Here is a 24971-nt window from a genome sequence, read left to right on the forward strand (position 1 = left end):
TAATTACAATAATCAATCAGCGATCAGAAGGAAATGGAGTGTGGGTGGTGTGTGTACACTCAGACAGTGAGTGACCGCACGCAGGAGCTAGTAGCCTATGAACACACAGTGACTGAGTGTCCTAGACTCCTAGTACAGTAAGAGTAAGTAGTAACAGTAAGTAGAACTAACTAATTACAATAATCAATCAGCGATCAGAAGGAAATGGAGTGTGGGTGGTGTGTGTACACTCAGACAGTGAGTGCCCGCACGCAGGAGCTAGTAGCCTATGAACACAGTGACTGAGTGTCCTAGACTCCTAGTACAGTAAGAGTAAGTAGTAACAGTAAGTAGAACTAACTAATTACAATAATCAATCAGCGATCAGAAGGAAATGGAGTGTGGGTGGTGTGTGTACACTCAGACAGTGAGTGACCGCACGCAGGAGCTAGTAGCCTATGAACACACAGTGACTGAGTGTCCTAGACTCCTAGTACAGTAAGAGTAAGTAGTAACAGTAAGTAGAACTAACTAATTACAATAATCAATCAGCGATCAGAAGGAAATGGAGTGTGGGTGGTGTGTGTACACTCAGACAGTGAGTGCCCGCACGCAGGAGCTAGTAGCCTATGAACACAGTGACTGAGTGTCCTAGACTCCTAGTACAGTAAGAGTAAGTAGTAACAGTAAGTAGAACTAACTAATTACAATAATCAATCAGCGATCAGAAGGAAATGGAGTGTGGGTGGTGTGTGTACACTCAGACAGTGAGTGACCGCACGCAGGAGCTAGTAGCCTATGAACACACAGTGACTGAGTGTCCTAGACTCCTAGTACAGTAAGAGTAAGTAGTAACAGTAAGTAGAACTAACTAATTACAATAATCAATCAGCGATCAGAAGGAAATGGAGTGTGGGTGGTGTGTGTACACTCAGACAGTGAGTGCCCGCACGCAGGAGCTAGTAGCCTATGAACACACAGTGACTGAGTGTCCTAGACTCCTAGTACAGTAAGAGTAAGTAGTAACAGTAAGTAGAACTAACTAATTACAATAATCAATCAGCGATCAGAAGGAAATGGAGTGTGGGTGGTGTGTGTACACTCAGACAGTGAGTGACCGCACGCAGGAGCTAGTAGCCTATGAACACACAGTGACTGAGTGTCCTAGACTCCTAGTACAGTAAGAGTAAGTAGTAACAGTAAGTAGAACTAACTAATTACAATAATCAATCAGCGATCAGAAGGAAATGGAGTGTGGGTGGTGTGTGTACACTCAGACAGTGAGTGCCCGCACGCAGGAGCTAGTAGCCTATGAACACAGTGACTGAGTGTCCTAGACTCCTAGTACAGTAAGAGTAAGTAGTAACAGTAAGTAGAACTAACTAATTACAATAATCAATCAGCGATCAGAAGGAAATGGAGTGTGGGTGGTGTGTGTACACTCAGACAGTGAGTGACCGCACGCAGGAGCTAGTAGCCTATGAACACACAGTGACTGAGTGTCCTAGACTCCTAGTACAGTAAGAGTAAGTAGTAACAGTAAGTAGAACTAACTAATTACAATAATCAATCAGCGATCAGAAGGAAATGGAGTGTGGGTGGTGTGTGTACACTCAGACAGTGAGTGCACGCACGCAGGAGCTAGTAGCCTATGAACACAGTGACTGAGTGTCCTAGACTCCTAGTACAGTAAGAGTAAGTAGTAACAGTAAGTAGAACTAACTAATTACAATAATCAATCAGCGATCAGAAGGAAATGGAGTGTGGGTGGTGTGTGTACACTCAGACAGTGAGTGCCCGCACGCAGGAGCTAGTAGCCTATGAACACAGTGACTGAGTGTCCTAGACTCCTAGTACAGTAAGAGTAAGTAGTAACAGTAAGTAGAACTAACTAATTACAATAATCAATCAGCGATCAGAAGGAAATGGAGTGTGGGTGGTGTGTGTACACTCAGACAGTGAGTGACCGCACGCAGGAGCTAGTAGCCTATGAACACACAGTGACTGAGTGTCCTAGACTCCTAGTACAGTAAGAGTAAGTAGTAACAGTAAGTAGAACTAACTAATTACAATAATCAATCAGCGATCAGAAGGAAATGGAGTGTGGGTGGTGTGTGTACACTCAGACAGTGAGTGCCCGCACGCAGGAGCTAGTAGCCTATGAACACAGTGACTGAGTGTCCTAGACTCCTAGTACAGTAAGAGTAAGTAGTAACAGTAAGTAGAACTAACTAATTACAATAATCAATCAGCGATCAGAAGGAAATGGAGTGTGGGTGGTGTGTGTACACTCAGACAGTGAGTGACCGCACGCAGGAGCTAGTAGCCTATGAACACACAGTGACTGAGTGTCCTAGACTCCTAGTACAGTAAGAGTAAGTAGTAACAGTAAGTAGAACTAACTAATTACAATAATCAATCAGCGATCAGAAGGAAATGGAGTGTGGGTGGTGTGTGTACACTCAGACAGTGAGTGCCCGCACGCAGGAGCTAGTAGCCTATGAACACAGTGACTGAGTGTCCTAGACTCCTAGTACAGTAAGAGTAAGTAGTAACAGTAAGTAGAACTAACTAATTACAATAATCAATCAGCGATCAGAAGGAAATGGAGTGTGGGTGGTGTGTGTACACTCAGACAGTGAGTGACCGCACGCAGGAGCTAGTAGCCTATGAACACACAGTGACTGAGTGTCCTAGACTCCTAGTACAGTAAGAGTAAGTAGTAACAGTAAGTAGAACTAACTAATTACAATAATCAATCAGCGATCAGAAGGAAATGGAGTGTGGGTGGTGTGTGTACACTCAGACAGTGAGTGACCGCACGCAGGAGCTAGTAGCCTATGAACACAGTGACTGTCTGACTGAGTGTCCTAGACTCCTAGTACAGTAAGAGTAAGTAGTAACAGTAAGTACAACTAACTAACAATAATCTATCAGTAATCAGAAGGAAATAGAGTGTGTGTAGTATGTACACACAGTGAGTGAGTGCACACACGCAGGAGCTAGCTAGTAGCCTATAAACAGTGACAGTCAGTGAGTGTCCTACTCCTAGTACAGTATAACTACAATACTATTAGTAAAGGACAGCAGAAATACTGGTATAGATGAGAGAAATAAACAGAGGACAGCTGCCCACAGAGGCAAGGCCCCCCTGAGGCCTAAACCTGTAAGCTTGCAGCAGCTGCCTGGCTGTCTCTAATGTAACACACAAGCTACTAACTAAAATACAATGTCTATCTAACTAACAACAATATAGGTGTATATGGCAGGTGTAGGTGAGCAAAAACGCTAGGTAAATGATCACAATAGAGCACTTGCTAAGCCAAAGCACAAAGGAGCAACTCTCTCTCTGTACAAGTCTCAGGCAAGCATGGAGAAACGGAACATGGCGGCCGCTATTTATAGGGTAGGGGCTGGCCAGGGTCCCCCTCTGTGATTGGCTGCCGTCAGAGGGCCTGGGAGCCCTCTGATTGGCTCTAAGGACATCAATCTGGGCTATGACGCTATTCGAGCTCGGTACCGAGCTCGAATAGCGCCGTTTGCTCGAATAGCTCGAATAGTGAATGGGCTATTCGAGTGTACTCGGATAGCCCATTCGAATAGCTACAGCTATTCGGAGCTCGAATACCGAGCTCGGATAGCTGAAAAAGAGCTCGAATATTCGAGCTACTCGAATATTCGAGCTCTGCTGAGCACCACTACTGCACGTTCAATGAAAGTGCTGCATGCTGTGCGTTATACTCGTATGTGGCTGCGTTCGGATGTTTGCACATGCTCCGTACTGTTTTTTTTTTTTTTTAATTTGCCGCATGCGCCGTTTTCATTTGATAGTATGCGTCAAAAAGTACGCATCACGGGCACATCAAGAGACGCATAACACGCCTCTATATAACGTCCAACTTCAATACTAACATGCGCTGCATTAGGGGCACGTTATGCGACCTGAACGTCGTATGAAAGGCAACGTCTTGGTGTGAAAGAGCCCTTAAGAATGCAGACAGCAGCAGATGCTGTTTCTCTCCGCCTGCACTCAGGCTGTAAGGTAAATGCAGGGCTGTAAATTTGCGGAGTAAGACGGGCATGGCGCTCCCCCCTGGCACACGGTTCCCGCCTGTTGTTCAGCGCTGACCGTGAATAAATATGGCCCGCATGAGGGTATTGTGAGGCTCGGAGCATCTGTAAACACCACACCTATATCTCGTATAACGCTCTCTCTATGTCTCTGCAAGCCTCCCGCCGTGCGTGTCCCTTCATGACAACAGTAAATATTCCCGCTACTTACGATTAGAGATGCTGGCAAACAGCTCGCCAGCGAATCTCCATGTGCAGTCTGGCCGCGTACTACTTCCGGGTCGCAATGTCCCAGAGTAGCATATACATGCCCGTGTCTGCACGCGTCCTGCAGTGCGCGTCCCTTATTGCAACGATGCGCACCGCCGGGCCTGGGCATGCGTAATAAAGAACGCGTGCAGACACGAGCAGGCGTACTACTCCAGGACATTGCGACCTGGAAGTAGTACAGGGCCCGCTATTCACGCGAGCTGTTCACCTACATCTCTACTTATGATCCCTGTTGGGACATTTAAGAGAAACTTAGGAAGAGAAAATAAGTCCATTTTCATCAGCAGTAATGAGCTCCTCTTCCCTGGAAGCCCCAAGATAAGCCCGATGGCGTAACTACAAATCACGCGGCCCCCCAACAAAACTTTTATGGGGACCCCCAAAGTTCACACCCCTCCCCTGGCCCTTGGTGACCTTTACAGCAGGGGGGCCCGTCTCACAAGGCTCATAAAACCAAGTATGGCCATCAGGATCTTCACACCCATAACAAGTGTAGCCACAAAAACACCTGATCTGGTGTACAGTCCCCTGTATCGGAGAAAGCAAAGGTTGGTAGTTGGGGCCTCAAAACAGCTCCGGGCCCCCCTGCTATGCAGGTGCTGCCCCCTCTAGTTACGACCCTGGATGAGCCTCCAGTATTAGGTAGCCCCCTCCCCAAGTTAGATAGCCAGTCACTGTCTTCTCGTTCTTGACAGCCATCTTCCTGTCTCCTGTCCTTACAGTTCGGTACTTTCCACTAGAGGTCCACTCCAAGCTTCAATGCCTTCTGGTTCCTGACAGCCATCTGCCTATCTTTTGTGACAATTTTTTGGTCCTAAAAATCCACCTTACGTGCAAGAACATACGGTAATTTGGACCGTCTGCAGGTAAATGGCCGCCACAAATGGAAGTGAAGATGAGGTTAAAACGGTTTCCCCAACTCTTCTTAAAATAGGAATTCCAGCCTAAACAAACATACTGTCATTAAGTTACATTAGTTAAGTTAATTAAAATAGATTGGTAATATAATCTCTTACCCACCCTGTTTTAAAAGAACAGGCAAATGTTTGATTTCATGAGGGCAGCCATATTTTTGGTTGAAAGGAGGTGACCGGGAGCATGAGGCACAGTTCCAACTGTCCTGTGTGCTGAGCACCTCTCCCAGTTGCTAGGCAACGTGAATAACAACATAGGAAATCCCATCATGCTCTGTACAGCATAAGGGAAAAAAAGGTTGATTGGTGGAGCTTAGCTAAAAATGCAGGTATAAATGATGCCTTGGCAAGAAAAACAACGTTCTGATGCTGTAAAACTGTTAAAGAAACACCAAGCCTTTTCAGTGCTGCTGAGTAGATTTTTAGTCTGGAGGTTCACTTTAAGGTGGCCATACACTCGTTAGATTAGCAGCAGATAGATCATCAGATAGATTTCTGATCTATCTGATGTGTTTAGGAACATTGTTTACTAGGAACAGATTTCCAATAGATTTCAGTTTCAAATCTATTGAAAATCGATCTGATGGCATTTTTTTGCCATCAGATTTCCATTAGGGCCAATGCAAAATGATAAGCAATCTCAACAGTTCGACCTAGATTTTCCAGCCTGCCAGATCGTTTGAAATCGATCGAAAATCGGCCGCAAATCGGTCGATTGGTCAATTGATTTGCAATCGACCAAGTCGATTGATCGAAATCTGCCCGAGTGCATGGGCCCCTTCAGATCTTGCTTTTTGCAACAGAGCAGATATCTGCAAGGGGCAGCTGGGCACTTGTCTTAGATGCTGTAGTTGCCCTGCCATCTCCTCGCCCCTCTGAGGATCGAGGGGGGGGGGGGGGGGGGAGCACAGTGAAATCGCAGAACGGGGACAAAAGCCTTAAACAAGAAGTCACACGCCTGAGCTCTTGCTTTGACAAATGGAGTGCATGTTCCTCTGCGGAGTCCCTGGGCTTAGAGCGTCGATCTCGCGCAGGAATGCTTTAAATGTGCTGATGGCGATGGATGAAGAGCATATCCTGTAATCGCTGTGTAAACAGAGGATAATCCAAGGATTGTATTGGCAGCAACCGGCGATTAGCTGTACTTTTAGGAACTCACGAGATGTTGTGTGGAGGAGACGGAGACATGGCAGAGAGCAGGTTCCTGCAGGCTCTGATCCTATAGAGGAGCGCCCGGAGGAATGCAGCCTTCCCTACCCAGCAGCTGCGGAATGTCAGGGTGCATGCGCCATCATCCTATAGCGCTCCAGTCCTCTGACAAGGAGGGTCCAGCTTCCACCATGATGGAAAAAAAAGGTTCAAGGATTGCTCCACTTTCCTTTAAAGGACCACTATATCATGAAAAATTTTAAAATGTAAAAATTCCTGAAAACACATAAACAAAAAAGTACATTTCTCCTGGAGTAAAATGTGGTATAGATTACTTTTCTCCTATGTTGCTGTCCCTTACAGTTGGCAGTAGAAATCTGACAGAACTGACAGGTTTTGGGGTAGTCCATGTCCTCATGGGGATTCTCAGGGTTTTCTGTATTTTCAAAAGCACTTTGTAATGCACAGTTGATCAGTCTACAGTGGGTTGCAAAAGTATTCGTCCCCCTTGAAGTTTTCCACATTTTGTCACATTACTGCCACAAACATGCATCAATTTTATTGGAATTCCACATGAAAGACCAATACAAAGTGGTGTACACATGAGAAGTGGAACGAAAATCATACATGATTCCAAACATTTTTTACAAATAAATAACTGCAAAGTGGGGTGTGCATAATTATTCAGCCCCCCTGAATCAATACTTTGTAGAACCACCTTTTGCTGCAATTACAGCTGCCAGTCTTTTAGGGTATGTCTCTACCAGCTTTGCACATCTAGAGACTGAAATCCTTGCCCATTCTTCTTTGCAAAACAGCTCCAGCTCAGTCAGATTAGATGGACTGCGTTTGTGAACAGCAGTTTTCACATCTTGCCACAGATTCTCGATTGGATTTAGATCTGGACTTTGACTGGGCCATTCTAACACATGGATATGTTTTGTTTTAAACCATTCCATTGTTGCCCTGGCTTTATGTTTAGGATCATTGTCCTGCTGGAAGGTGGACCTCCACCCCAGTCTCAGGTCTTTTGCAGACTCCAAGAGGTTTTCTTCCAAGTTTGCCCTGTATTTGGCTCCATCCATCTCCCCATCAACTCTGACCAGCTTCCCTGTCCCTGCAGAAGAGATGCACCCCCCGAGCATGATGCTGCCACCACAATATTTGACAGTGGAGATGGTGTGTTCAGAGTGATGTGCAGTGTTAGTTTTCTGCTTCACATAGCATTTTGCATTTTGGCCAAAAAGTTCCATTTTGGTCTCATCTGACCAGAGCACCTTCTTCCACATGGTTGCTGTGTCCCCCACATGGCTTGTGGCAAACTGCAAACGGGACTTCTTATGCTTTCTGTTAACAATGCCTTTCTTCTTGCCGTTCTTCCATAAAGGCCAACTTTGTGCAGTGCATGATTAATAGTTGTCCTATGGACAGATTCCCCCACCTGAGCTGTAGATCTCTGCAGCTCGTCCAGAGTCACCATGGGCCTCTTGACTGCATTTCTGATCAGCGCTCTCCTTGCTCGGCCTGTGAGTTTAAGTGGATGGCCTAGTCTTGGTAGGTTTACAGTTGTGCCATACTCCTTCCATTTCTGAATGATCGCTTGAACAGTGCTCCTTGGGATGTTCAAGGCTTTGGAAATCTTTTTGTAGCCTAAGCCTGCTTTAAATTTCTCAATAACTTGATCCCTGACCTGTCTTGTGTGTTCTTTGGACTTCACGGTGTTGTTGCTCCCAAGATTGTCTTAGACAACCTCTGAGGCCGTCACAGAGCAGCTGTATTTGTACTGACATTAGATTATACACAGGTGCACTCTATTTAGTCATTAGCACTCATCAGGCAATGTCTATAGGCAACTGACTGCACTCAGATCAAAGGGGGCCGAATAATTATGCACACATCACTTTGCAGTTATTTATTTGTAAAAAAATGTTTGGGATCATGTATGTTTTTCGTTCCACTTCTCACATGTACACCACTTTGTATTGGTCTTTCACGTGGAATTCCAATAAAATTGATTCATGTTTGTGGCAGTAATATGACAAAAGGTGGAAAACTTTTGCAACCCACTGTAACTGCCAGAAAAGTGTGGAAGTGAGTAGGGAGGTTGGCCAGCATATTTGAATAGATCGGTTCCAGGGAGGGCTTTTGTAAATAATAAAGAAAAGAACCCCCATGAGAAGATGGAGTAACCTAAAATCTGTCAGTTCAGTCAGATTTCTACTAACTACTTTAAGTGACAGCAACGTAGGATAAAAGTAATGTATAGCTAATTTACTCTGGAAGAAACATATTTCTTATTTGCCTGTGTTTACATGTACAGTATTTTAACCACTTGACATCTAATCACGACATGATCTATATCGTGGGTTTTTTTTGCCATCAATTTGGCTTTCTTTGGGAGGTACATTATGCTAAGTATTATTTTATCCTAAACACATTTTAATTGTCGTAATAAGAAAAAAATGGAAAAAATTATTTCTCGGTTTTCGGCCACTATATGTAACAATTGGTGTCAGCACGCAGAGAGAATCTGATTATTGGTGATCTGCAGTATCACCAAGAATGCAGATATATACCCGATTATTGATGATCTGCAGAATCACCGATAATACAGATATATTGCTAACCTCTGGACACCTAATGGTATGTAAGTGTTTAGTGTAACAGTAATACTTTGGGTGATGCACCTGCCGAGCAGGCAATATAACAGTAAAGAGACACAGCTCTGGTAGCACAGGAACCTTCCAGCAGCCTGAGGCTCTCCAAGGGGAGGAGTCAGGCTGGAGACAGGAAGGGCCAGAGAGTGAGTGACACCTAAAGGTGGATGTCACTATCTGATCTGGAGACTATCTCTTAAGGGGAGAAATAGCTCTCGAGGTCGGGCACGCCGGGTCGGCAACACACTGACAGATAAGTACAAAGACAGAAGGCTGATTCGGTATCCAAGTCAGGCAGGGTCTGGCAACGGAATATCAGAGGTACCGAATCAGAAGAGAGAGGAGTAGTCAGAAAAGCTATAAGTCATAACATATATCAAACAATGCCTATTCTGGGTGCGAGGTCCTTGGTCTCAGCACCCCGGAACTAGCTTGAGGTATAACACAGATGATAACACAGTTCCCTAAGCTGGGTGTAAGGTCCTTGGTCTCTACACCCTGGAACTAGCTTAAGCATAAACAGAATACTAAGTGTGAATTCCCAGGTCCACCTGGTTCAAACACACTGAAGGATCTGACTAGGTCTGAGTGCTTCCACGTAGTGATCGCAACGGCAGACAACTTGCAAGTGACCAGCAGGAACTATATATGGAGTAGTGCTCTCCAGCACCACCCCTAATTGCTCAACCAATAGTATCCAGCTCAGGAGTCAGCTGATCGGCGTGGTCGGCTGACTCTTCCTGCTTAGTATAAGAATTCTGCCTCTCAGCGTGCGCGCGTGTATTCCTAAGTCTATGTGCACTAACAGACTCAGCCACACCAGACACACATGCTGCCGCGTGCAAACCGCCGCACTGGACGCGGAACCAGGCGCCTGCTCAGTAGCACATGCGGCGGCTTTTCCGCGATCTCTCACACTATAGTGTTAAAATAAAACGTTCTACTGTGGATACAACCCACACATTTTATTTGCGGTTAAAATTTTTCCCTAGTACAACGTATGGCGCCAATATTTTATTTGGAAATAAAGGGCCATTTTTTCAGTTTTGCGTCCATCACTATTTATAAGCCCGCAAATTAAAAAATAACAGTAATATACCCCTTTGACATATTTATTTAAAAAGTTCAGTCCCTAAGGCAACTATGTATGTATTTTATTTTTTTTAATGTAATTAATGTGTTCCCATTCATTCATCTCCCTGCTAACCGGCAGTAACGGTAGCGTCCCGCGGCCGCCTGCTCCCATTGGCTAATTTTCCCGTCCCTGGACTTCAAATGAAGTTTCCCAGGACGTGATTATACTGCACCTGGTGCAGTAAGTAGTTACATTTTACAATTTTTCATGAAGTTGGTCCTTTAAAGTGTGCCCGAGGCAATATGTGACATGAGATAAACATGTACAGTACAAAACATTAATAACCAGGCTGTTTTACTTGTTTCATTTTTCTGCCTGAAAGAGTTAATTTCTAGGCATGGAAGTGACAGCTTCTGTTCTGTCTTGTCTGTAGCTTGTCAGGAATATAGTAAGCATCACTGATAAGCAAATTACAGCCATAAAAGTTTCCCTGGCAGAATACAACTTCCAAGGGCAGGGAGAGATAAAATACATGAACTATTAACCTTTTTCTAATTCTGGGACACTTAATAAGCTGCCACTGAGTAGAGACAGTAAAACATTCAACCTACTTTTTAAATGTTTAAATATAAAAGAAAACCCTGGGATACTTAAAGGGATACTGTAGGGGGATCGGGGGAAAATGAGTTGAAGTTACCCGGGGCTTCTAATGGTCCCCCGCAGACATCCTGTGCCCGCGCAGCCGCTCACCGATGCTCCGGCCCCGCCTCCCGTTCACTTCTAGAATTTCACACTTTAAAGTCTGAAAACCACTGCGCCTGCACAGCCGTGTCCTCGATCCCGCTGCTGTCACCAGGAGTGTACTGCGCGGGCACACACCATACTGGGCCTGCGCAGTACACTCCTGGTGACATCAGCAGGAGCGAGGACACGGCAACGCAGGCGCAGTGATTTTCAGACTTTAAAGTCTGAAATTCCAGAAGTGAATTGGAGGCGGGGCCGGAGCATCGGTAAGTGGCTGCGTGGGCACAGGATGTCTGCGGGGGACCATTAGAAGCCCCGGGTAACTTCAACTCATTTTCCCCCGACCCCCTACAGTATCCCTTTAAAAAAAAGTCATTTTTTAGAAGTAGGAGGATTAATATAATTGTTTAACTCACTGGTTTATTGTCACCTCGTGACCTCGGGTTCAAATGGATGTAAATATAATTGCTGGGAAGCAATTTAGTCATTTCGTGTGATTAAAAATGACCTTTTCATCTTGAGTTGCAGCCAGTTCAGAATTTTTGTAACTGCCAGATAGTAATAATAACAGTTAAATGATAATGACGATTATTGGCGTTCCCGACAGCTGGTTGGTTGGTTTGGGTTGTAGAGCGCAAAAGATTTGGAAACTTGAGGTGACCCCCAAACTGGCGTGTAGCACAATGAGAGGAAACGCTCTTTTTGAAATCCCACATTTGTCTTTTTATTTTGTAAGGAATCTGACTTGAGAGGGATATGGAGGCTGACATATTTATTTAGATTTAAAGAGAACCTGAGGTGGTTCTTGGGAGGGGCAGATGGAACACATAGGCATGTTCTCTGCCTAATAATATGGCTCTGTGTCCCCCAACCGCCGCTCTCCGCCTCCCACCGCCACGCTATAGCTCCCTGAGTTTATCGACAAAATTTGTCGTTAACTGGTTGGTAAACACAGGTGAGAGGAATTCCCTGTTGAAAATGCCCGGTAGAGGCGTTCCTGCAGGTTTTCCTGAGCTGCCTCCCTGCATGCTATGAGAGACACGCAGTCTCTCAGTGCAGCGGCATGACCCAGAGGTCACGAAAGTGAAAGTGCGCCATTGCGGCCCGCGGGAGAGGCGGTTTTTGCGACTAACTAGAAAATGTCACTGTGGCTACGTGGTCGCGCACGCGCTCGCTCACGCTGCCGGGAGCTTACTGCGCAGGAGCAGTACAAAGTTTTCTCGGCGGCATGAGCGAGGGTTCTCACGGACGTGCAGCCGCAGTGACATTTGTCTAGTTAGATGAATAATTGGAAGGTGACCCACGGCGGGGAAAAGAGGATTCTTGAGTGACAGCGCAGAACAGGATATCGGAGGGGGCCGTTAGAAGTCCCAGGTAAGTTACACTTTTTTGTTTTTTTATACTACCACAGAACCCCTTTAAGGCTGTTTTGTGTGTAGCGTAGACATGGGGTCTGTTCAACAATGTAAACTGGCCGTGGATTCGTTATATAAACATACGCTAATCTATATAATCCCTGCAGAGTCGCGCGACCCGGCCTCATATGCAAATGTTTGTAAACCTTCAAACTTGACAAAAACAAAAATAATTAGAATGGACAGAAAACCGGCGTTCCGCAGTCTCTCTTTAGCAAGTCCCCTCAGGAGAAATAGTTTAAAAAACTTTGGCTAGCATGGCCAGCAGAAGAAGACTGGGGACATGACTTTGGGGACAACACGCTGCCAAAGTTGTTGGGAAACCGTTTGCATAACCCAGAATAACTGGTTCGAGTTGGTCCCAACACATTACACTATCTCCCAAGGGGTCTCAGATGAATATTACGAGGGGCTTATAAACACCGCAGAGTTACTTAATCTGTTGTTGTCCCACAAATTCCCCCCCCCCCCCATCACAAAAAAGAATGGGGAAAAAAATATCTCTGGAATGTTCTGAATTTCTGTAGCCCGGTCAGAAGTTTATCACAATATCCGCGCATGTTCTTCCCATCGGCCCTTGAGAGCTCCCAATTCCCAAGAGCGGGTTTATGGAGAACGCTTATGAAATATTTTTCTGTGAATGTTCGGAAATCTGAATCATCCACGCCGTGGTACAGCCAAGCGGTTTAAAGAAGTTACCTTCTTGTAGAAGGTGTTTCAGCACCGGAACATGAAACTTTTTCAGCTCTCAAAATATCACCTTGAACACAAAAAGTTTTCTGCTTGAATCAACCTTGTTTGTTTTCTTTGGATATTTCAAGATCTTGTTATTTATAATCCGTGACAGCAGTAAAGATGTCGCCGGCTGTGATAAACATCAGAACGTCAGTCAGGCTAACACTGATTAAATAATTCCTAAAGTAATATTATTAAAAATAAGCAATACAGTTTCACTTTAACCCTTCCCGCCCACCCATGGACAATACAAAATGGCTACGCGAGTGCATATACAGTGGTGTGAAAAACTATTTGCCCCCTTCCTGATTTCTTATTCTTTTGCATGTTTGTCACACTTAAATGTTTCTGCTCATCAAAAACCGTTAACTATTAGTCAAAGATAACATAATTGAACACAAAATGCAGTTTTAAATGACGGTTTTTATTATTTAGTGAGAAAAAAAACTCCAAATGTAAATGGCCCTGTGTGAAAAAGTGATTGCCCCCCTTGTTAAAAAATAACTTAACTGTGGTTTATCACACCTGAGTTCAATTTCTGTAGTCACCCCCAGGCCTGATTACTGCCACACCTGTTTCAATCAAGAAATCACTTAAATAGGAGCTATCTGACACAGAGAAGTAGACCAAAAGCACCTCAAAAGCTAGACATCATGCCAAGATCCAAGGAAATTCAGGAACAAATGAGAACAAAAGTACTGTAATTGAGATCTATCAGCCTGGAAAAGGTAATAAAGCCATTTCTAAAGCTTTGGGACTCCAGCGAACCACAGTGAGAGCCATTATCCACAAATGGCAAAAACATGGAACAGTGATGAACCTTCCCAGGAGTGGCCGGCCGACCTAAACTACCCCAAGAGCGCAGAGAAAACTCATCCGAGAGGCCACAAAAGACCCCAGGACAACATCTAAAGAACTGCAGGCCTCACTTGCCTCAATTAAGGTCAGTGTACACGACTCCACCATAAGAAAGAGACTGGGCAAAAACGGCCTGCATGGCAGATATCCAAGGCGCAAACCACTTTTAAGCAAAAAGAACATTAAGGCTTGTCTCAATTTTGCTAAAAAAACATCTCAATGATTGCCAAGAGTTTTGGGAAAATACCTTGTGGACCGACGAGACAAAAGTTGAACTTTTTGGAAGGTGCGTGTCCCGCTACATCTGGCGTAGAAGTAACACAGCATTTCAGCAAAAGAACATCATACCAACAGTAAAATATGGTGGTGGTAGTGTGATGGTCTGGGGTTGTTTTGCTGCTTCAGGACCTGGAAGGCTTGCTGTGATAGATGGAACCATGAATTCTACTGTCTACCAAAAAATCCTGAAGGAGAATGTCCGGCCATCTGTTCGTCAACTCAAGCCGAAGCGATCTTGGGTGCTGCAGCAGGACAATGACCCAAAACACACCAGCAAATCCACCTCTGAATGGCTGAAGAAAATCTAAATGAAGACTTTGGAGTGGCCTAGTCAAAGTCCTGACCTGAATCCTATTGAGATGTTGTGGCATGACTTTAAAGAGAACCAGAGATGAAGCACCCTCTTGTATTTTACCTTATAAATCAGTGGGAACATGACAGTAAACACCTAATCTGCCCTTTGTTTCATTGTTCTCTGTGTAATCTGACTGTTATCACGTCTGATAAGAATCCCCGACTGAGAAGTCAGGCTGCTCCGTCTAGCTTTGCTACAGAAAGATTATAGCTAAGTCTGTCTTCTGTGGTGTTATTTCAAGCCCAAGCCTGCCCCCTTGTGGCTTTGCTATAATGACTCAGCAATAATCATTCCCAGCAAAGCCAGATTTAATTGCTCAGTCTGGGATTCTTGTGACTGCTGTTAACAGACACTTTTAGCAGTGAGGAGGAAACAGAGAGCATGATAAGTGTTTTCTCTAATGTTCTTACTGATATACATGGTAAAATACACAAGGGTGCTTCCTCTCTGGTTCCCTTTAAAAAGGCAGTTCATGCTAGAAAACCCTCAAATAAAGCTGAATTACAACAATTCTGCAAAGATGAGTGGGCCAGAATTCCTCCAGAGCGCTGTAAAAGACTCGTTGCAAGTTATCGCAAACGCTTGATTGCAGTTATTGCTGCTAAGGGTGGCCCAACCAGTTATTAGGTTCAGGGGGCAATTTCTTTTTTACACAAGGCCATGTAGGTTTTGAGTTTTTTTTCTCACTAAATAATAAAAACCATCATTTAAAACTACATTTTGTGTTCAATTATGTTATCTTTGACTAATAGTTAACGGTTTTTGATGAGCAGAAACATTTAAGTGTGACAAACATGCAAAAGAATAAGAAATCAGGAAGGGGGCAAATCGTTTTTCACACCACTGTACGTGCCTCCCTGTCGGCACCTGCAGATGTAATTGCACCTTTGCTACTGCAAAATAGACATTTAATGGAAATGTCCTATTTGTACTAAAAATTGCAAAAACAGGATGTTTTAAAGTGTCCTATTTGCAGGCAGCAGTTAAAGAGGCCCTGTAGCGACATTTAGTAGAATATAGTAAAAAAAAAATTCAGGATAATTATTTACAGTAATTTTCCTGGTTTCCACATCAGAAACACTTCCTATGTATTGCTGTATAACTGGTATGGAGCCCCGCCCTCCCAGTGATGCTTTGACTAGGCTGTTTAGTTATGCGGAATTCTCCTGCCAGAGCATTCTGGGAGATCGGATGTTTCTGCTAACACAAATTTGATGCACCTTGCCAGCAGTAAAGATTTCATCCCCTGTGCACTGGCGAACTCAGGGGGCTATTCCGGGTGTCTGGAACCTCCCCCCTGCACTGAGCTGTGTATTCAGCCAGGGAAGCCCGCATAATATAAACAGCCTCATTCTCCCTCCCTTCTTACTTCTGGTGCCTCCCTCCAGCTAATAGAATGAGAGAGGCAGCCCAGCTTCCCTCACAAGAAGATGCAGCCTGCAGTGAGAGAATGTTGATTATGGAGTCCTGGACTCTCCACAGCACAGAAGTGTCCGACATGATGAAATTAGAGTGCAGGCAAGCTGGTAAATATGCACAGCATGATGCAGAGCTTGCCTGGACTCAGGGTCTGTGGGCAAACATCTGTCTGGTCTCTCCCCATTGTTATAATGACTGCATTGTGTGGATAAGGTGTGGATAACAAGCTGAAAAGTTTTTGACAGTCCCTAGACTCCAGGAGGGCTTCTTTCTGACTTGTGTGAGAGACTGACAGGGACAGGAGTCCGATTACAGGCAAGTAGCCTGTGTGATGTGGGACTGCAATACAGATAAGTTCTCTGCTCCATCTCAGGCTATTCTCAATTTCTCCACTCCTCTCTCTGGGCTAGTGCACGCCAAAATGACAATAGCAATCACTAGCAATTTGTGAGTGTGATTTTGTGAAGTGATTTTCAGAGCGATTTTTGAATGAATTGCTCAAAAACATGCTACATGCAGTATACCTGCGATTTTGAAAAAATCACAACGCTGCTGTGGGAACACTGTCATAGGGTAACATTAGCCAAGCGCTTTTCAAATCACTGTTGATTTAAAAAACGCTCAGAAGCCCTCTTGGTGTGCACCAGCCTCCCTCATTCACCTTTGTTTCCCTCTTCCCCTAGAGCTGGCTGTGTCTTCTTGTCATACAGGAAAGCTAAATAAAAGTGCAATCCTGGTGAGGCAAAATATTATTATTTAGTATTTATATAGCGCCGCCATCTTCCGCAGATGCATATATCCCTGCATCATATGGGTATCGCTTGCGCTATGTGAAACTATGTAGCATATTCCACTGAATTGTCCAAACTAAGTCTATCTCCTGTTCCTCTCTTGGGGAGTTGTTCCAGCGCTGTACCCCGTTCACATTTGCTGCTACCAGAAGCCCTCAGAAACACTAGTGTCCTTGAGTACTTCCAAAGATAGGCAGCTCCGTAATACGCCAGCGCACTTTTGTGCATGGGCAGTATGGAGCCACCTGTATTCGGAAGCACTCGGGACATACGTGCTTCTGGACCTTTCAGGAACCCCCCCCTTAAAAATCCTGCGTTTGCCCCTGCTGTGATACATTTAAAGTGAACCAGAGGCGAAGCACCCTCATGTATTTTACCGTATATATCAGTGGGAACATTAGAGAAAACACCTACCCTGCTCTCTGCTTCATCCTTCACTGCTCAGTCTGCTTGTTATCAACTCTGATACAATCCCCGACTGAGCATTCAGTCTGGCTTTGCTATAATGACTCAGCTATAATGATTCCTGAGCAGAGCCACAAGGGGGCAGGCTTGGGCATGAAAAGACACCAGAGAACACAGTTCAGCTATAATGATTCCTGAGCAAAGCCAGACTGAATGCTCAGTGGGGGATTTTATCAGGGCTGATTACAAGCAGGCTGAGCAGTGCAGAATGAAACAGAGAGCAGGGTAGGTGTTTTCTCTAATGTTCCCACTGATATATACGATAAAATACATGAGGGTGCTTCGTCTCTGGTTCACTTTTAGAGTGTAACTCGAGGAGAAAAAAAATTCTAAAATGGTCAAACTCTGACTAAATAATGTCTTAAGTAACATTGTAAAAAATAAGCAATTTCTATTCATTGAGGTATATTCAGTAAAGTTCCTCTTTAAGTTCCACTTTTAGTACCTGCAGAATTTCCCGTAAATTATATCTACATAAAGAGTCTAGACTAATTATACATTCTGAACATGTAATTTGTAATGAGCGCTTATTTAACGGTTAACTTAGGCCCCTGACACAGCAGGCTCCACAGGCCCTGGTTAAAGTGGCTTTTGGAAGTGGGTGGAGTATATGGTTAGGGGCGTGGCACCCCAACCATAAACTTTACCCACTTTCAAAAGCCACTTTAACCAGGGCCTGTGGAGCTTGCTGTGTTTCCTTCAGGACCAAGGACAGAACCTGAGATATTGCCAGCCTGTTCCTCTGTGTCTGTCTCAGGCAACTATTCCCTTAAAGCGGTATCGTCACCATAAAAATCAAATTTCAACAGCAACTGGTCTGAGTGTATTAAGTGATAAAGATGCTAATCCTGCATTCAAAACGTGCAAAACTTTTTCTGCTGTTATGATTTGGAGTTATCACATACTTAAGGAGTACTGGCCCTTTAGTAGTCGGTGCCAAAGAATTGCATGCTGGGGGTTCTTTTTATCTATAATCTATTCCTCATCTTCCCTTTATTTCCCTGCCAGCTTCTTATCTGAAACCTAATCCCCTAATCACTTGTGTTTACAAGCAAGGCTGAGGTGACTCAGCGATTGGAGGAGACAAGAAAAAAAGTAAAGGGCAGAAATGACATCACGAGTTAGCCTTAACTGTGGGCAAAAGACATGGCCCCCACCACTAACAGAATTCTCGTCATTTACTATATAACATTCACTGAAATCAAAACAGTGGACATTATAATACATGTGTATGTTATGTAAGTAGATCAAGTATTTATCTACTTATATATTATATGTGGTTTTTTTCCCCGGGCATAGTATGGCTGATCCTACTGCATTAAAGAGGAGCTGTTAGGTATAGGGTTTTGAGAGAAAAAAAACACATATATCAGTAGCTAAATATTGGCTGTACTTACATTACATATGCATTTCACTGTCCACATTTGGATTTCACAGAATTTTTATATAGTATTTGCAGAGATTGATGCTCCTGACAGCTCATGGCTGTTCCTAGCCACATGGCTATCGATGTGTTGATAGCCTACATCTGTATAGACTTAGCCCCAAACTGTAGCCTGTTAGAGCAAGTACCTATCTGTGCTGAACAACAGCATTGGTATGTGTGTATAAATGTGTGTATAAGGCTTGACTCTCTCCTTGTCTCCTCCCCTCTGATGAGTCATGCTGTCTGCTTTCTGTGTGCAGAGACAACACTACTTCTCTGTGTGTTAAGTGATGTGTCGAGGAGCAACACTGAGTATATATAACAGTTAAAAAGCATATACAGAAATAGGTTCAGCATAAAGGTCTTGAGGGCACCACTTGAGATGGATCTACTGAGAAATCTAGGAGTGCAGAAATGTGCTTACCTACTGTCTGTCTTTTGTATCTATCGTGCCTCACACAAAGTACTGTCCCTCACCCAGAGTCCTTTGTTCTTATAGCAGAAGTTCCAGAGGAACGACTGGACAACACACTTGTGGACAACAATCTCGATGCAGGGCCAATGGGGAATGGCGATCACCCACCAAGGAAGCCGCACCTGCGATCGCCAGGGAAAGAACTGGCTTTAACACGTGAGAGAGTCAACGAACAGCAGAGATCGAAAAACTTCAAAAATATTCATGAGGAGAAGAAGGCCACACGGCCTGTGACTCCCCGGGTGAGTACATTGCCTTTTAGGCCAGGTCTGGCTGCATGACCAAGCTGGCGTTTGCCACAGCGTTTGTTGTGTTAAAGAGGCACTGTAGTGACACATAGTAGTATGGTAATTGCCATATTTTTTGGACCCTAAAATGCACCTGACCATAAGACGCAGCTAGATTTGGAAGACAAAAGCCAGGGGAAAAAAAATATAGTAAACCTGGTACATCCATGGTGCAGAGGCATTTTCTCCCCCAAGCTACCCAAGCTTTACTGTCCAGCTAAAGTAACTCCCTCTGCCCTCCAGGTACAATAATCCCCACTGCCTCTCAGCTACACTGCCTCCTGCTCCCTAGGTTATAAAAAGAACTCCAGTGCAGCACCGGCGACCCCCCCCTACCCCCCTTCCCCCTGCCCAGCTCCTGCATCTCCCACAACTGCATAGAAGAAAAATCCTTTCTGTGGTGGCCCCTCTGCCCTTCCTTTATCCCCTAGCAACTGCAGATTTTTTTTTTAAAAAGCTTCTCCTTGGACCCCCCCCCCCCCCTCATTCCCCCTTCTGTCTCTCCCAACACCTGCAGACTAATAAAAACATTTTTCAGGGTGTCCCCTGCCCCCGTCAACCCTCCTACCACCTCCACAAGTGCAGAATAAAAGAAAAACCTTTTCCCACATGGCCGCACCCCCTGCCAAGCCTCCAATCACCCCCTACAACTGTAGAATTTGAAAAAAACCTTTTCCCACGTTGCCGCTCCTCCCGCTAAGCCTCCAATCACCCCCGGAAACTGTAGAATAAAAAAAAAAAACTTTTCCCACGTGGATGCTCCTTCTGTCAAAAGCCTCCAATCATTGTTTGGAAGCTTAACCGGGGGGGGGAGTAGCCACGTGGGTAAAGTTTTTTTTTTTTCAATTCTACCTTTGCCGGGGGTGACAGGATGCTTGGCGGGGGGCAGCCGGTGTGTGTGTGTGTGTGTGTGGTGTGTGTGTGTACTGTACGTGTGTGGGCGTGTGTGTGTGTACTGTACGTGTGTGGGCGTGTGTGGTGTGTGTGTGTGTGTGTACTGTACGTGTGTGGTGTGTGTGTACTGTACGTGTGTGGACGTGTGTGTGTACTGTACGTGTGTGGGCGTGTGTGTGTGTGTGTACTGTACGTGTGTGGGTGTGTGTGTGTGTACTGTACGTGTGTGGGCGTGTGTGTACTGTACGTGTGTGGGCGTGTGTGTGTGTGTACTGTACGTGTGTGTGTGTGTGTGTGTGTGTGTGTGTACTGTACGTGTGTGTGTGTGTGTACTGTACGTGTGTGTGTGTGTGTGTGTGTGTGTACTGTACGTGTGTGTGTGTACTGTACGTGTGTGTGTGTGTGTGTGTGTGTGTGTACTGTACGTGTGTGGGCGTGTGTGTGTGTACTGTACGTGTGTGTGTGTGTACTGTACGTGTGTGGGCGCGTGTGTGTGTGTGTGTGTACTGTACGTGTGTGGGCGTGTGTGGTACGTGTGTGTGTGTGTGTGTGTGTGTGTGTGTGTGTGTGTGTGTGTGTGTGTGTGTGTGTGTGTGCGTGGGAGGGGGGTGGGACACCTGGCACATTCAAAAAATTACTATTCGGATCATATAAAGATGCACGCACCTTTTCCTCCCACTTTAGGGGGAGAAAGAGTGCGTCTTATGGTCTGAAAAATACGGTATCCTGGTACACTACACATCCTATATCTATATATTACTATATATTGGTACAGTATGTATCTCCAGCCTCCCAGTGATGGTTATCCTAGGCTATTTAGCTAATTCTCCTCCCATTCTGGGAGACTAGGCATTATTTTCACTGGCTTTGGAATTCTCAAAAACAAACATTCCACAGAGCTGCACCTGACAGCAGTAAAGATGTCGCCACCTGTCATAAACTTCACAATGCAATTCAGGGATCTGAAATATTTTACAGTGGGCAAACAATGACTAAATAATCTATAAATAAATATTGTAAAAAAAATAAAATGCATAATGGTCTCTTCCTCTCTGTGTAGAGTCTGCAGACAGGGATGCTGTGACATGGGGGTAACGTGTAATGGTCTCTTCCTCTCTGCACAGAGTCTGTAGACAGGGATGCTGTGACATGGGGGTAACGTGTAATGGTCTCTTCCTCTCTGCACAGAGTCTGTAGAAAGGGATGCTGTGACATGGGGGTAACACATAATGGCCTCTTCCTCTCTGCGCAGAGTCTGTAGAAAGGGATGCTGTGACATAGGGGTAACATATAGTGGTCTCTTCCTCTGTGCGCAGAGTCTGTAGAAAGGGATGCTGTGACATGGGGGTAACACATAATGGTCTCTTCCTCTGCGCAGAGTCTGCAGACAGGGATGCTGTGACATGGGGGTAACACATAATGGTCTCTTCCTCTGCGCAGAGTCTGCAGACAGGGATGCTGTGACATGGGGTAATGTATAATGGTCTCTTCCTCTCTGTGTAGAGTCTGCAGACAGGGATGCTGTGACATGGGGGTAACGTGTAATGGTCTCTTCCTCTCTGCACAGAGTCTGTAGACAGGGATGCTGTGACATGGGGGTAACGTGTAATGGTCTCTTCCTCTCTGCACAGAGTCTGTAGAAAGGGATGCTGTGACATGGGGGTAACACATAATGGCCTCTTCCTCTGTGCGCAGAGTCTGTAGACAGGGATGCTGTGACATGGGGGTAACACATAATGGTCTCTTCCTCTGCGCAGAGTCTGCAGACAGGGATGCTGTGACATGGGGTAATGTATAATGGTCTCTTCCTCTCTGCACAGAGTCTGTAGACAGGGATGCTGTGACATGGGGGTAACACATAATGCTCTCTTCCTCTCTGCACAGGGTCTGTAGACAGGGATGCTGTGACATGGGGTAATGCATAATGGTCTCTTCCTCTCTGTGCAGAGTCTGTAGACAGGGATGCTGTGACATGGGGTTCACATATAATGGTCTCTTCCTCTCTGCGCAGAGTCTGCAGACATGGATGCTGTGACATGAGGGTAATGTACAATGGTTTCTTCCTCTCTGCGCAGTCTGTAGACAGGGATGCTGTGACATGGGGGTAACACATAATGGTCTCTTCCTCTTTGCGCAGAGTCTGTACACAGGCATGCTGTGACATGGGGGTAATGTACAATGGTTTCTTCCTCTCTGCACAGGGTCTGTAGACAGGGATGCTGTGACATGGGGGTAACACATAATGGTCTCTTCCTCTTTGCGCAGAGTCTGTACACAGGCATGCTGTGACATGGGGGTAATGTACAATGGTTTCTTCCTCTCTGCACAGGGTCTGTAGACAGGGACGCTGTGACATGGGGGTAACGTGTAAAGGTCTCTTACTCTCTGCACAGAGTCTGCAGACAGGAATGCTGTGACATGGGGGTAATGTATAATGGTCTCTTCCTCTTTGCGCAGAGTCTGTACACAGGCATGCTGTGACATGGGGGTAATGTACAATGGTTTCTTCCTCTCTGCACAGGGTCTGTAGACAGGGACGCTGTGACATGGGGGTAACGTGTAAAGGTCTCTTACTCTCTGCACAGAGTCTGCAGACAGGAATGCTGTGACATGGGGGTAATGTACAATGGTTTCTTCCTCTCTGCACAGTCTGTAGACAGGTATGCTGTGACATGGGGGTAACATACAATTTTTCTTCCTCTCTGCACAGTCTGTAGACAGGTATGCTGTGAGATGGGGTAATGTATAATGGTCTCTTCCTCTCTGCGCAGTCTGTAGACAGGTATGCTGTGACATGGGGGTAATGTATAATGGTTTCTTCCTCTCTGCACAGTCTGTAGACAGGTATGCTGTGACATGGGGGTAATGTATAATGGTTTCTTCCTCTCTGCGCAGTCTGTAGACAGGTATGCTGTGACATGGGGGTAATGTATAATGGTTTCTTCCTCTCTGCGCAGTCTGTAGACAGGTATGCTGTGACATGGGGGTAATGTATAATGGTTTCTTCCTCTCTGCGCAGTCTGTAGACAGGCATGCTGGGACATGGGGGTAATGTATAATGGTTTCTTCCTCTCTGCGCAGTCTGTAGACAGGCATGCTGGGACATGGGGGTAATGTATAATGGTCTCTTCCTCTCTGCGCAGAGTCTGTGTCAGCAGCAGCTGGATCAGGTGTTGGAGAGAATTTCTTCTATGAACCTTCCGGATGAAAAAGGCCCTCTAGAGCATCTTTACGCCCTCCATATCCCCAACTGCGACAAGAATGGCCTCTTCAACCTCAAGCAGGTCAGTCGGTGGTACAATAAATTCGTTAGATAGATATTCAGGACACCATTTGCTGAGGTTCAGCAGAGCTGGCTGTCATTGAAGAACATATTTATCCAGTAAACCTGAGTTTTTGAAATATGTTTTGCTTCAGATAGTAAGGTTTTGGCCTAGTGGGGGAAACATAGCATGTTTGAGGGTACAGAAGGGCAGCGGTTGCACATGGAGTGAGGTGGTTGCTGCATGTAGAGTGGGGGCTGTTGCTGCATGTAGAGTGGGGGCTGTTGCTGCATGTAGAGTGGGGGCGGTTGCTGCATGTAGAGTGCGGGCGGTTGCTGCATGTAGAGTGGGGGCGGTTGCTGCATGTAGAGTGGGGGCGGTTGCTGCATGTAGAGTGGGGGCTGTTGCTGCATGTAGAGTGGGGCTGTTGCTACATGTAGAGTGGGGCTGTTGCTGCATGTAGAGTGGGGCTGTTGCTGCATGTAGAGTGGGGCTGTTGCTGCATGTAGAGTGGGGCTGTTGCTGCATGTAGAGTGGGGGCGGTTGCTGCATGTAGAGTGGGGCTGTTGCTGCATGTAGTGTGGGGGCTGTTGCTGCATGTAGAGTGGGGCTGTTGCTGCATGTAGAGTGGGGGCTGTTGCTGCATGTAGAGTGGGGGCTGTTGCTGCATGTAGAGTGGGGCTGTTGCTGCATGTAGTGTGGGGGCTGGTGCTGCATGTAGAGTGGGGCGGTTGCTGCATGTAGAGTGGGGCTGTTGCTGCATGTAGAGTGGGGGCTGTTGCTGCATGTAGAGTGGGGGCTGTTGCTGCATGTAGAGTGGGGCTGTTGCTGCATGTAGTGTGGGGGCTGGTGCTGCATGTAGAGTGGGGCGGTTGCTGCATGTAGAGTGGGGCTGTTGCTGCATGTAGTGTGGGGGCTGTTGCTGCATGTAGAGTGGGGGCTGTTGCTGCATGTAGAGTGGGGGCTGTTGCTGCATGTAGAGTGGGGGCTGTTGCTGCATGTAGAGTGGGGCGGTTGCTGCATGTAGAGTGGGGGCGGTTGCTGCATGTAGAGTGCGAACGGTTGCTGCATGTAGAGTGGGGGCGGTTGCTGCATGTAGAGTGGGGGCGGTTGCTGCATGTAGAGTGGGGGCGGTTGCTGCATGTAGAGTGGGGCTGTTGCTGCATGTAGTGTGGGGGCTGTTGCTGCATGTAGTGTGGGGGCTGTTGCTGCATGTAGAGTGGGGGCTGTTGCTGCATGTAGAGTGGGGGCTGTTGCTGCATGTAGAGTGGGGGCGGTTGCTGCATGTAGAGTGGGGGCGGTTGCTGCATGTAGAGTGAGGGCGGTTGCTGCATGTAGAGTGCGGGCGGTTGCTGCATGTAGAGTGGGGGCGGTTGCTGCATGTAGAGTGGGGGCGGTTGCTGCATGTAGAGTGGGGGCGGTTGCTGCATGTAGAGTGGGGCTGTTGCTG

At 45.9% G+C, this 24971-nt stretch overlaps 1 protein-coding gene across 3 annotated transcripts in view; it reads left to right on the forward strand.

The window, feature by feature from the left end:
* IGFBP2 (insulin like growth factor binding protein 2) overlaps positions 1-24971 on the forward strand; it is a 91828-nt gene that overhangs the window by 63042 nt on the left and 3815 nt on the right. The window contains exons 1-3 of one of the 3 annotated variants that reach the window (XM_068246092.1): positions 9342-9361; positions 19102-19319; positions 23402-23542. In XM_068246092.1, coding sequence (XP_068102193.1) covers positions 19164-19319; positions 23402-23542 — 297 coding nt within the window. In that variant the 5' untranslated portion in view covers positions 9342-9361; positions 19102-19163. Of the gene's footprint in view, positions 1-9341; positions 9362-19101; positions 19320-23401; positions 23543-24971 lie in introns of those variants that run through there. The other 2 variants (XM_068246090.1, XM_068246091.1) reach the window with 2 other exon arrangements.

The sequence above is a fragment of the Hyperolius riggenbachi genome, chromosome 7 (genome assembly GCF_040937935.1).
Source record: "Hyperolius riggenbachi isolate aHypRig1 chromosome 7, aHypRig1.pri, whole genome shotgun sequence".
In the NCBI taxonomy this organism is placed as follows: domain Eukaryota; kingdom Metazoa; phylum Chordata; class Amphibia; order Anura; family Hyperoliidae; genus Hyperolius; species Hyperolius riggenbachi.